General features: G+C 42.5%; 1 protein-coding gene across 2 annotated transcripts; it reads left to right on the top strand.

Moving 5' to 3' along the window:
• The first annotated feature begins 444 nt into the window (after positions 1-444).
• On the top strand, positions 445-12,036 carry LOC118401782 (pleckstrin homology domain-containing family A member 5-like). Of its 2 annotated transcripts, none has more exons than XM_052504458.1 (4): positions 445-592; positions 710-786; positions 2,025-2,082; positions 11,818-12,036. In XM_052504458.1, the coding sequence occupies exons 1-4, from the start codon at positions 501-503 to the stop codon at positions 11,852-11,854; spliced, it is 264 nt and encodes an 87-aa protein (XP_052360418.1). In that variant the 5' UTR covers positions 445-500; the 3' UTR covers positions 11,855-12,036. The 2 variants fall into 2 exon arrangements, with proteins under 2 accessions (XP_052360418.1, XP_052360419.1); XM_052504459.1 differs by lacking the exon at positions 11,818-12,036 and adding an exon at positions 3,770-4,556.
• Positions 12,037-12,259: the final 223 nt, after the last annotated feature.

Here is a 12,259-nt window from a genome sequence, read left to right on the forward strand (position 1 = left end):
TATTTCGTAACGACTCTGGGTTTTTATATATATATATTACGTTACGAAATATAGGGTCGTTACGAAATATATATATATATATATATATATAGTATAGTATAGTATAGTATAGTATATATATATATATATAGTATAGTATAGTATAGTATAGTATATATATATATATATATAGTATAGTATAGTATAGTATAGTATAGTATATATATATATAGTATAGTATAGTATAGTATAGTATATATATATATATATAGTATAGTATAGTATAGTATATATATATATATATATAGTATAGTATAGTATAGTATAGTATAGTATAGTATAGTATAGTATATATATATATATAGCCTACTCGGAGAAAACTCCGACCATACATGCCCCCCCAGAGGTTAGGTTCCCTTCTTTTTTTTTGTTGCCTCACTACTCCGTCGTTGCCAAGGTTTCCGTGTACGCGCTCCAAGAGCGGAGACGCGCCGCCGCTGAGACTCAATGTCTCTGTAGCCATGGCGGCGGATCTACACCCGGAGTGGATCTCTCGTCTCCCTTCTTCATGGAGTTACGGGGTCACTCGGGACGGACGAGTCTTCTTCATCAAGTAATAATCTATTGGATATTATTCGTGGGTGTATTTGTAATTTTTATTTTAATTTTTAAACTCGGATACACACCAAAATGCGATACGTTTTCACCTTTTTCCCTTTCTCACCAACAGCGAAGAAGCAAAGAGTACAACCTGGTTGCATCCAGTCAGTGGAGAGGCAGTGATAACTGGCCACAGGAAAACTCCAGGTAAAAATGTCACCAACTTTATATCCATATGCCACCAAGCAAGGTTGTTTTGTTGTGTTGTTGTTTGTTTCAAACAAAACAGATCCAGAGAGACAAAATGGGTTAGTCTATTTTGTTGTTGTTGATGTATGTGAGTTTAGGTTCGTGTGCTGTGAAACACAGCCGTTAAAACGTCCAGAAGTTGGCATCACACTGGTCATTATGTTAGCTAGCTATAGCTAGCCATCTCAGGTAAACGGAAGGTAAAACTTGTCAAATATACATTTGCTTAGTTATGCCTCAACTGGTTTTTTTTTGTCGACACTTCCTCGGCAAAAAAAAATAACAGACAAATTATATATATATATATGTATATCCCCCCCTCTCCCTCGAGATTTGGCTACACCTATATGTTAGAATGAGCTACAGTAGCTAGCTGTGTGATGTTACAGTTAGCCAGCAGCTGCTGCACATTATTCAACTAACGTTAGATGAATTCCCAGTATCTTAGACATTAGCTACTGATCTATTTATTATACACTAGCGACCAGTTTAGAGACGTCGATTTTTTTTCTCCCGAATTGACAACAGTTCCTAATTTTCCTAAAAAGGTAAGGGGAAAAAAAAAGGAAAGGTAAACGGTAAACGTTTCAGGTAGGAATCGTGGTATTTCGATTCTAGAAAGATAAAAAAAAAAAAAAAACTTTACTTTCATATCACATTCAAAAATAATTTATCAGATGCTAAGTTTGTGATTCACGGTTTTTTTAAACTGGCTTTAATACCTCAGTTGCAGCCAACAGTATTTTTCAGTGACAACACGTTTCTGGTGTTGTTCGGTGTGTTCGGATGCATGCTAAATAGCTAATTAGCAGTGTCTTCCGTCTGTCTTCTATAAACACGGGTTGTAGCAACATGACGACATGACCCTGTGGGAGAACTAACACTATATAAAAAAGTGTATTAATTTAACATTTTGTTTTTTAAAATAATTTCTCGCTTATATGAATCGGGGATCTTAAGAAAACACCCTTGTACAGAAGACGCCTTCCTCCAATGACTCTCCTGTGTAATCTAATGGAACTGAGAGTCATGCTCAAGGGTTAGCTGCACCCCTACAAAGCATGGCATGCATTTTGACAGCTGGCATCTTGTTAGTTCATTGGCTTACACTCCGTGACTCCGATGATGTGTGTGTGTGTCCCGTCTGTTGTGCCTCTTTGTTTATCTGGTGCGGTTATGTGTGTTTCTCCCTATAGATTTACCGACTGGATGGGAGGAGGGATTTTCGTTCGAGGGGGCTCGGTGCTTCATAAAGTGAGTCAGAATTTCACATCACAGCCTCCCTCTCTTTCACATTCAGCAGGTCTTCAGTTGACGCTGCACTTGGAATTAACAACGGACACGCAGTGTACCCCGATTAACAACGGACACACAGTGTATTCCGATTAACAACGGTCACGCAGTGTATCCCCATTAACAACGGACACGCAGTGTACCCCGATTAACAACGGACACACAGTGTATTCCGATTAACAACGGTCACGCAGTGTATCCCCATTAACAACGGACACGCAGTGTATCCCTATTAACAATGGATACGCAGTGTATCCCCATTAACAACGTACACGCAGTGTATCCCCATTAACAACGGACACGCAGTGTATCCCCATTAACAACGGACACGCAGTGTATCCCCATTAACAACGGACACGCAGTGTATCCCCATTAACAACGGACACGCAGTGTATACCCATAACCACCCAAGTGTCCACTTTATTCTACGTTTATGAAGTAAAGGTTGCCCACACTTCAGAGCAAGTCACACTGTCACTGTCTAACAACAGTGACCTTTCTCTGAACAGGCTTTAGCCCACTTGTTAGGGCTTTGTCTCTCCCTCAGTCAGTATCCAACGTCAGCCGACCTCTCCCTCAGTTAAGTACCTTTTCCCTTCTTATCCAAGCTGGGATGAAATGTGTTTCGTTACGCTCGCATTATATCAGCAAACCTCTGGTTATGCTTTGTTTGAACACATTGCTTTTCAGTTGTTGCTCCAAATGTCACCCAGAGCCAATACCTATAGTTCTGGTAAATCCCAACCTAACCTAACCTGGCCAGGCCTTGCCTTGTAAGAACAACATGTAGGGAATCAATGGCTCTTCTATCATAGCTGGGAACCTTTACTCTTTTATTTGCATGGTTTATCAGCAAAGTTAATTATTACATCGTCTTTAAGAGAGCTGGGTGTGTGTGTGTCAGTCAGTGTGTCTTTGTGCAAATAGACTGGTGGGCTGTGGAAATGACATTTTGTCTCCTTTCAAATCAATTTGTCATTCATATGGTGCCCTGTTGGAAAGCAATGCTAAGCTTAACACGTGCCATGTTTTCCCTTCTGAGATGAACTATGAAGTGTTTATAACGACTGACTGAGGGTGTCATAAGTGATGTCATAACCTAATCTTGTGCACAAAATTGCTGCAATCTAGGCTATGTCACAACACATGAGTCATGTATTGAGTAGGCAATGACATACATCCTTTCCTTTCCTCAGAATCTTAGTGCGTATGTGTGTGTGTGTGTGTGTATGCATATGTCACTGTGAGTAAGTAGGGTATTGCAGTGGACGTCTCTCTTGTCCAATAAGACATACAAACAGGATTTTCTCTTCTTTGACATGTTGCCCTGTGTGTTTGGACTACATTGATGGTGTGAGGACCAGGTTAACCTTGAGAGAGGACAAAGTGATGTTTTTCGGCATCATATTTCACATAATGAATTTTTTAACCCTTCCCTGACCTGTCTCCATCCTTTTGTTTCATGACAGTCTGTGTCTATCTTGTTCCCTTCCTCTTGCTTCATGGCTTCCTTATATGGAATCAGAGCGGTCAAAGCATCATATTTTACATAATGTAATGGCGTTCCTACCTTTGGCATTCTTTATTTTTACATTTTTTTGTACTTTTACCCCTTTTTCTCCCCAATTTTGTGATTTCCAATTGGTAGTTACAGGCTTGAGCCATTGCTGCAACTCCCCTTCTGACTCGGGAGAGGCGAAGGTCGAGAGCCACGACCCTGATCGCTTAACCTGGAAGCTAGCGGCACCAATGTGTCGGAGGAAACACCTTCCAGCTGGTGACCAAGGTCAGCTTGCAGACGCCCAGCCCGCCACAAGGAGTCGCTAGAGTGCTATGGGACAAGGAAATCCCGGCCAGCCAAACCCGGACGACGCTGGGCCTACTGTGCACCACCTCATGGGTTTCCCGGTCACGGCCAGCTGTGACACAGCCTGGGTTCGAACCCGGGTCTGTAGTGATGCTTCAAGCACTGCAATGCTATGCCTTAGATCACTGCACCACTCAGGAGGTCCTGCTCTGTGGTGTTATGATGGTCAGAAATATGCCTACATGGTCATCTTTCACATGTAATGTTTTTTCCCTCTTTGTCCAGTGCTCCTTTCGTTGTGCTGTGTGTGTGTGTGTGTGTGTGTGTGTGTGTGTGTGTGTGTGTGTGTGTGTGTGTGTGTGTGTGTGTGTGTGTGTGTGTGTGTGTGTGTGTGTGTGTGTGTGTTTGCTTCCCTTTCCTCCTGCTCCATGGCAGTCTCATACAGAATCAGAGATCATCATTGTAGACTGCACCGATTCATTGTACCGAGTTTGTTACAAAGGAGACAGTATTCACTATTGTCTCACTGTCTTTCTAAGGGAGATGTCTTGGAGATAGACGACTGAGCTTATTTGGGTCACTCCCTACTTGTGTGAGCTATTGACGGCAGTACCTAACACTACTACTACTCTAACCAACCTTCCAGAATACACGGATGCTTCTAGATAAGAGATTGAAAAAGGAGAACCAGGGAAAAAAAAGAGGAATGGAATCTTGTTTTCTCACATCCAATACTTCAGCAGTTCTCTCCTGTCTTGTATTTCCTCATGAATTACACACAATGCAAATGGAAGGCTGCCAGGAGAGGAGGCAGCGTTAGAACAGAGGCAGTTATTTGATATTTCCAGCATAAGACTACGAGGCTCACCAACTAGTGTAAAACAGATGGATGTGTGTTTCGTTAATTGAAGGCTATTTGTGGCAACACTCCTAACATGGCTACTGATGTGGTGAGATTGTAGTCTTCTTTCGTAGATATATATCGTTTACGTACACAGAAATACAGGGCGAATGGTGGCTATCCAGTGGATAGCTGCTGTCCTGACAAGCTCCTGACCAATTCTGCTATTTCGTGTGTGTTTCAAAAATGAATAGGAAGGGGTGGCGCAGTGGTCTAAGGCACTGTATCACAGTGCTAGCTGGACCTTCCGTTGCCCCATGGACCTCCCGGTCACTGCCAGCTGCGACAGAGCCTGGGCTCAAACCCAGAGTCTCTGGTGGCACTCTTCCCTAGATCATTGCAGTGCCCTAGACCACTGCTCCACCAGAGACCCTGGGCTCACCAGGTCTCTCACCAGAGACCCTGGGCTTTGTCTTTGTGTTAGTATGGTCAGGGCGTGAGTTCTGGTGGGCAGTCTTTGTTCATTTTTCTAGGTTGTGTTTGTGTTTGGCCTGGTATGGTTCTCAAGGTGTCGTTCGTTGTCTCTGGTTGAGAATCATACTTACTTTTTCCCACCTGTGTTTTGTGGGTGAATATTTTCTGTTCCAGTGTTTGCACCATTCGGGACTGTTTCGGTTTTCATTTTGATTCTCTTGTTCTTTTTGTATTTTGTATTCATTTCTCATTAAAAGACATTATGGATACGTACCACGCTGCGCATTGCTCCGATCTCTCCTACTCCTCCTCAGAAGAGGAAGAGGAATATCGTTACACCACTCTTGCCTTGATGACAGCTTTGCACACTCTTGGCATTCTTTCAACCAGCTTCACCTGGAATACTTTTCCAACCGTCTTGAAGGAGTTGCCACATATGCTGAGCACTTGTTGGCTGCTTTTCCTTCACTCTGAGGTCCAACTCATCCCAAACCATCTCAATTGGGTTGAGGTCGGGTGATTGTGGAGGCCAGGTCATCTGATGCAGCACTCCATCACTCTCCTTCTTGGTGAAATAGCCCTTACACAGCCTGGAGGTATGTTGGGTCATTGTCCTGTTAAAAAACAAATGATCGTCCCACTAAGCGCAAACCAGATGGGATGGCATATCGCTGCAGAATGCTGTGGTAGCCATGCTGGTTAAGTGTGCCTTCAATTCTAAACAAATCACAGACAGTTTCACCAGCAAAGCACTCCCAAAGTCTACACCTGTAGTTAACGAAGCATTTGACAAATAAATTAGATTTGAATGAATACTTGTCCTTTATATAACGTGTTTATAAACAATCACCTCGGGCTGATCTAAGTCACCTAGGGCTGATCTAATTCACCCAGGGCTGATCTAATTCACCTAGGGCTGATCTAATTCACCTAGGGCTGATCTAATTCACCTAGGGCTGATCTAATTCACCTAGGGCTGATCTAAGTCACCTAGGGCTGATCTAATTCACCTAGGGCTGATCTAATTCACCTAGGGCTGATCTAATTCACCTAGGGCTGATCTAAATCACCTAGGGCTGATCTAAATCACCCAGGGCTGATCTAATTCACATAGGGCTGATCTAATTCACCTAGGGCTGATCTAATTCACCCAGGGCTGATCTAATTCACCCAGGGCTGATCTAATTCACCTAGGGCTGATCTAATTCACCCAGGGCTGATCTAATTCACCTAGGGCTGATCTAATTCACCTAGGGCTGATCTAATTCACCCAGGGCTGATCTAATTCACCTAGGGCTGATCTAATTCACATAGGGCTGATCTAATTCACCCAGGGCTGATCTAATTCACCTAGGGCTGATCTAATTCACCTAGGGCTGATCTAATTCACCTAGGGCTGATCTAAGTCACCTAGGGCTGATCTAATTCACCTAGGGCTGATCTAATTCACCTAGGGCTGATCTAATTCACCTAGGGCTGATCTAATTCACCTAGGGCTGATCTAATTCACCGAGGGCTGATCTAATTCACCTAGGGCTGATCTAATTCACCCAGAGCTGATCTAATTCACCTAGGGCTGATCTAATTCACCTAGGGCTGATCTAATTCACCTAGGGCTGATCTTATTCACATCTAAATCACCTAGGGCTGATCTAATTCAGATCTAAATCACCTAGGGCTGAACTTATTCACATCTAAATCACCTAGGGCTGATCTAATTCACATCTAAATCACCTAGGGCTGATCTAATTAAGATCTAAATCACCTAGGGCTGATCTAATTCAGATCTAAATCACCTAGGGCTGATCTAATTCACACCTAAATCACCTAGGGCTGATCTAATTCACACCTAAATCACCTAGGGCTGATCTAATTCACACCTAAATCACCTAGGGCTGATCTAATTCACACCTAAATCACCTAGAGCTGATCTAATTCACACCTAAATCACCTAGGGCTGATCTAATTCACACCTAAATCACCTAGGGCTGATCTAATTCACACCTAAATCACCTAGGGCTGATCCAATTCACACCTAAATCACCTAGGGTTGATCTAATTCACACCTAAATCACCTAGGGCTGATCTAATTCACACCTAAATCACCTATGGCTGATCTAATTCACACCTAAATCACCTAGGGCTGATCTTATTCACATCTAAATCACCTAGGGCTGATCTAATTCACACCTAAATCACCTAGGGCTGATCTAATTCACACCTAAATCACCTAGGGCTGATCTAATTCACACCTAAATCACCTAGGGCTGATCTAATTCACACCTAAATCACCTAGGGCTGATCTAATTCACACCTAAATCACCTAGGGCTGATCTAATTCACACCTAAATCACCTAGGGCTGATCTAATTCAGATCTAAATCACCTAGGGCTGATCTAATTCACACCTAAATCACCTAGGGCTGATCTAATTCACAAAAATGACACGTGCAATATCCATATCGCAAGAGATTCATATCGCATGCAATATTTTGAAGTGCCGTTTTATAGTTCACTCCGTTTGTCGTCTTTCCCGCTCTCCTCTTGCATCTGCTTCCCCCACACACCAAGCCCCGCCCCCACCCCTCCAGCAAGGCAGTTCTTCCTCCTCGCTGTTAGATTCACTAAGTTTAGAGATCTCTGTTACTACTGGTACACTTGCTGAAATGAGAGGAGGTGCTGTATGGCTCGGCTGTAACTGTCAGGTCACAGTTTGTGCTGACTTAGCGTTCTCTTCTTTGTTTTGTTTGTGTGTGTGTGTGTGTGTGTGTGTGTGTGTGTGTGTGTGTGTGTGTGTGTGTGTGTGTGTGTGTGTGTGTGTGTGTGTGTGTGTGTGTGTGTGTGTGTGCACAGCCGGTTGGACGGACGGACGGTGGGTGAGATTGTGTGGAGTCTCTTTTGTGTGAGTGTGTTTTGATAAAGGGGAGGGCACTGCCCGGGAGGAGGGAGGTAGATTTGATTAGTTTATACTTTTGTGGGGCTCTGAATGAGTGAAGGTCACTGTAGATGTTAATCGAATCACTTTTGTCTGTCTGTAGCGGGTGGAGTTTATATGTGTGTGTGTGTGTAATAGTGCCAACGACTAGTTTCTGGGTAATTTGCGGGTGGCAGAGTGCCAACACGGCCCGAAACCCTTTTTAGTTTAGAGCGAGAGAGAGAGAGAGAGCAAGAGGGAGGCCTAGTCAACTGCTGCCAGTTGAACGAGGTCAGGAATGAATGAATGAATGAATGAGGATCTGTAAATGAGTGAACTAGAAACATGTTGATTTGGTAGGCTACGTGTAGAAACGTCATTCACGTACATATTTTATTACTACTTTACTACTGTATTGTTGGTGACGAGTTTGTAGAAAGAATGGTCTTTCTAATCAATTGATGTCAAGAGGTCAGGTGCACTGAACTAACCACGTCTACGGACATTCTGAGTTTATGGGAGGGACTGTGCTTATCTATGTGCTGGTTCCTTCAGCCAATCAAGAGGACAGGTGCACTGAACTAACCATGTCTACGGACATTCTCAGTTTATGGGAGGGACTTTGCTTATCTATGTGCTGTTTCCTTCAGCCAATCAAGAGGTCAGTGAAACATGACCTAATTGTTAACCAATGAGTTTGAACAAATACAACTACAGAAAAATAGAGAGGGCTCGTCTCTCCACAGGCAGCATCGCGTGCTGGTAAATGAACCCAATGAGTCGCCCTGTGCGATTTGGACAAATGATTGAAAGCTGAGACTCTCACACGTACATGTAACATGTGTTGCTCTATGACCTCACAAGCTTCTTCTACATAGAAGACCATAGTAAATCCCAGGTCATAGTGTCTATAATACTGTAAGGGGTTCTTCTACATAGAAGACCATAGTAAATCCCAGGACATAGTGTCTATAATACTGTAAGGGGTTCTTCTACATAATAGACCATAGTAAATCCCAGGTCATAGTGTCTATAATACTGTAAGGGTTCTTCTACATAGAAGACCATAGTAAATCCCAGGTCATAGTGTCTATAATACTGTAAGGGGTTCTTCTACATAGAAGACCATAGTAAATCCCAGGTCATAGTGTCTATAATACTGTTAGGGGTTCTTCTACATAGACCATAGTAAATCCCAGGTCATAGTGTCTATAATACTGTAAGGGGTTCTTCTACATAATAGACCATAGTAAATCCCAGGTCATAGTGTCTATAATACTGTAAGGGGTTCTTCTACATAATAGATCATAGTAAATCCCAGGTCATAGTGTCTATAATACTGTTAGGGGTTCTTCTACATAGACCATAGTAAATCCCAGGTCATAGTGTCTATAATACTGTTAGGGGTTCTTCTACATAGATCATAGTAAATCCCAGGTCATAGTGTCTATAATACTGTAAGGGGTTCTTCTACATAGATCATAGTAAATCCCAGGTCATAGTGTCTATAATACTGTAAGGGGTTCTTCTACATAGACCATAGTAAATCCCAGGTCATAGTGTCTATAATACTGTAAGGGGTTCTTCTACATAGACCATAGTAAATCCCAGGTCATAGTGTCTATAATACTGTAAGGGGTTCTTCTACATAGACCATAGTAAATCCCAGGTCATAGTGTCTATAATACTGTAAGGGGTTCTTCTACATAGACTATAGGAAATCCCAGGTCATAGTGTCTATAATACTGTAAGGCGTTCTTCTACATAGACCATAGGAAATCCCAGGTCATAGTGTCTATAATACTGTAAGGGTTCTTCTACATAGACTATAGGAAATCCCAGGTCATAGTGTGTATAATACTGTAAGGGGTTCTTCTACATAGACTATAGGAAATCCCAGGTCATAGTGTCTATAATACTGTAAGGGGTTCTTCTACATAGACCATAGTAAATCCCAGGTCATAGTGTCTATAATACTGTAATGGGTTAATAGTGTCTATAATACTGTAAGGGGTTCTTCTACATAGAAGACCATAGTAAATCCCAGGTCATAGTGTCTATAATACTGTAAGGGGTTCTTCTACATAGACTATAGTAAATCCCAGGTCATAGTGTCTATAATACTGTAAGGGGTTCTTCTACATAGATCATAGTAAATCCCAGGGCATAATGTCTATAATACTGTAAGGGGTTCTTCTACATAGACCATAGGAAATCCCAGGTCATAGTGTCTATAATACTGTAAGGGGTTCTTCTACATAGACTATAGTAAATCCCAGGTCATAGTGTCTATAATACTGTAAGGGGTTCTTCTACATAGACTATAGGAAATCCCAGGTCATAATGTCTATAATACTGTAAGGGGTTATTCTACATAGACCATAGGAAATCCCAGGTCATAGTGTCTATAATACTGTAAGGGTTCTTCTACATAGACTATAGTAAATCCCAGGGCATAGTGTCTATAATACTGTAAGGGGTTCTTCTACATAGACTATAGGAAATTCCAGGTCATAGTGTCTATAATACTGTAAGGGGTTCTTCTACATAGACTATAGGAAATCCCAGGTCATAGTGTCTATAATACTGTAAGGGGTTCTTCTACATAGAAGACCATAGTAAATCCCAGGACATAGTGTCTATAATACTGTAATAAGCTCACATAGTTGCTGTCACAAACTCCAAACAGTTGTCACTGACTAGTTGTGTATTAATTTCCCACTGAGCAAACCACTCCTGTACTTATTACAGCATTCATATACATTTTTATCAAGTTAGTGTTTTGGCAGACCATATTTGTCATTGCCATTTGTCAGTAAAACTCATGAATGCAACAGTTTATGTCCAATAGTTTTGTGTTCTACTTGTAGCCCTGGTTGTCCTTTAAAGAAAATGGTAAAACACCTCATTGTGAGGCTCAATATAAAGGCTGGACATGAAGATAAATTAAAATACAATTTTTTTTGGGGGGGGGGGCGGGGGGTTCGGGACTGATAGGGTTAAGACTGTGGGTGTGTCTCAACTGGCACCTTGTTCCCTATATAGTGCACTAGACAGCATAGGGCTCTGGTTAAATGTCGTACACTATGTCGTGAATAGGGTGTCACTTTGGATGCAGGCAGTCCGTGACTGTTATCTCTACGCTGCTTTTCTCTCTGGCCTGTCAGGCAGAATGCCCTTCCCAGCAGTATTCTGAATAGGGTCTCTTTCTTTCAGTGTGTGTGTGTGTGTGTGTGTGTTTGTGGCAGGTAGCCTAGCAGTCAAGAGCTTTGTGCCGGTAACCCGAAAGGTCGCTTGTTTCAATCCCGAAGCTGACTAGGTGAAAAATCTGTGTTACTTTGAGCAATTCACTTAACCATAATTGCTCCTGTAAGTCTCTCTGGATCAGAGTGTCTGTAAAATTACTAATATGTAAATGTGTGTGTGTGTATTGTGCATGTAAAAGGTTTTAATTATGTTATGGGGATGAATTATGACCTAATTAAACTGTCAAACTCTCTCTCTCTCTCTGTCTCTCTCTGTCTCTCTCTCTCTCTCTGTCTCTCTCTCTCTCTCTCTCTCTCTCTCTCTCTCTCTCTCTCTCTCTCTCTCTCTCTCTCTCTCTCTCTCTCTCTCTCTCTCTGTCTCTCTGTCTCTCTGTCTCTCTGTCTCTGTCTCTCAGTCTACTGTACTGTGGCCAAGAGGTGAGCAGTAGGTGAATCTCCCCAAAGAGTCCCCCGTAACCTACCATTGACAAAGTACAGACCCAGACTTCTACAGAGCTGCAACAGATCCCTTCTGTTTTTGTTGACGGTGCTGTCACTGTTGTTTCTATGGGGAGATGAAGACAGTTAGAAACCGTATGGCCTGTAATAAAGCTGTCCCCTCGTGTGCTTGTTAGATCAGGTAGTGTTCCTGTGCGCACATTTGTGTCCCCACAGATGAGCACATTTCCTGGGCCTGGAAATGGCACGTCTCTTCCTCAAGGGTGGGGAATAATATCTCCTCTGAGTAATATGGGCATTCTGAGGGGGGTCTCCTCTGAGTAATATGGGCATTCTGAGGGGGGTCTCCTCTGAGTAATATGGGGATTCTGAGGGGGGATCTCCTGAGTAATATGGGGA

Source organism: Oncorhynchus keta, unplaced genomic scaffold, assembly GCF_023373465.1.
Source record: "Oncorhynchus keta strain PuntledgeMale-10-30-2019 unplaced genomic scaffold, Oket_V2 Un_contig_1923_pilon_pilon, whole genome shotgun sequence".
NCBI lineage: Eukaryota > Metazoa > Chordata > Actinopteri > Salmoniformes > Salmonidae > Oncorhynchus > Oncorhynchus keta.

Coding starts and splice junctions, on each gene's coding strand:
- LOC118401782 (XM_052504458.1), top strand. CDS start 501: ATGGCGGCGGATCTACACCCGGAGTGGATCTCTCGTCTCCCTTCTTCA. Junction 593..709: donor GGACGAGTCTTCTTCATCAA/GTAATAATCTAT, acceptor TCTCACCAACAG/CGAAGAAGCAAAGAGTACAA. Junction 787..2,024: donor TGGCCACAGGAAAACTCCAG/GTAAAAATGTCA, acceptor TTCTCCCTATAG/ATTTACCGACTGGATGGGAG.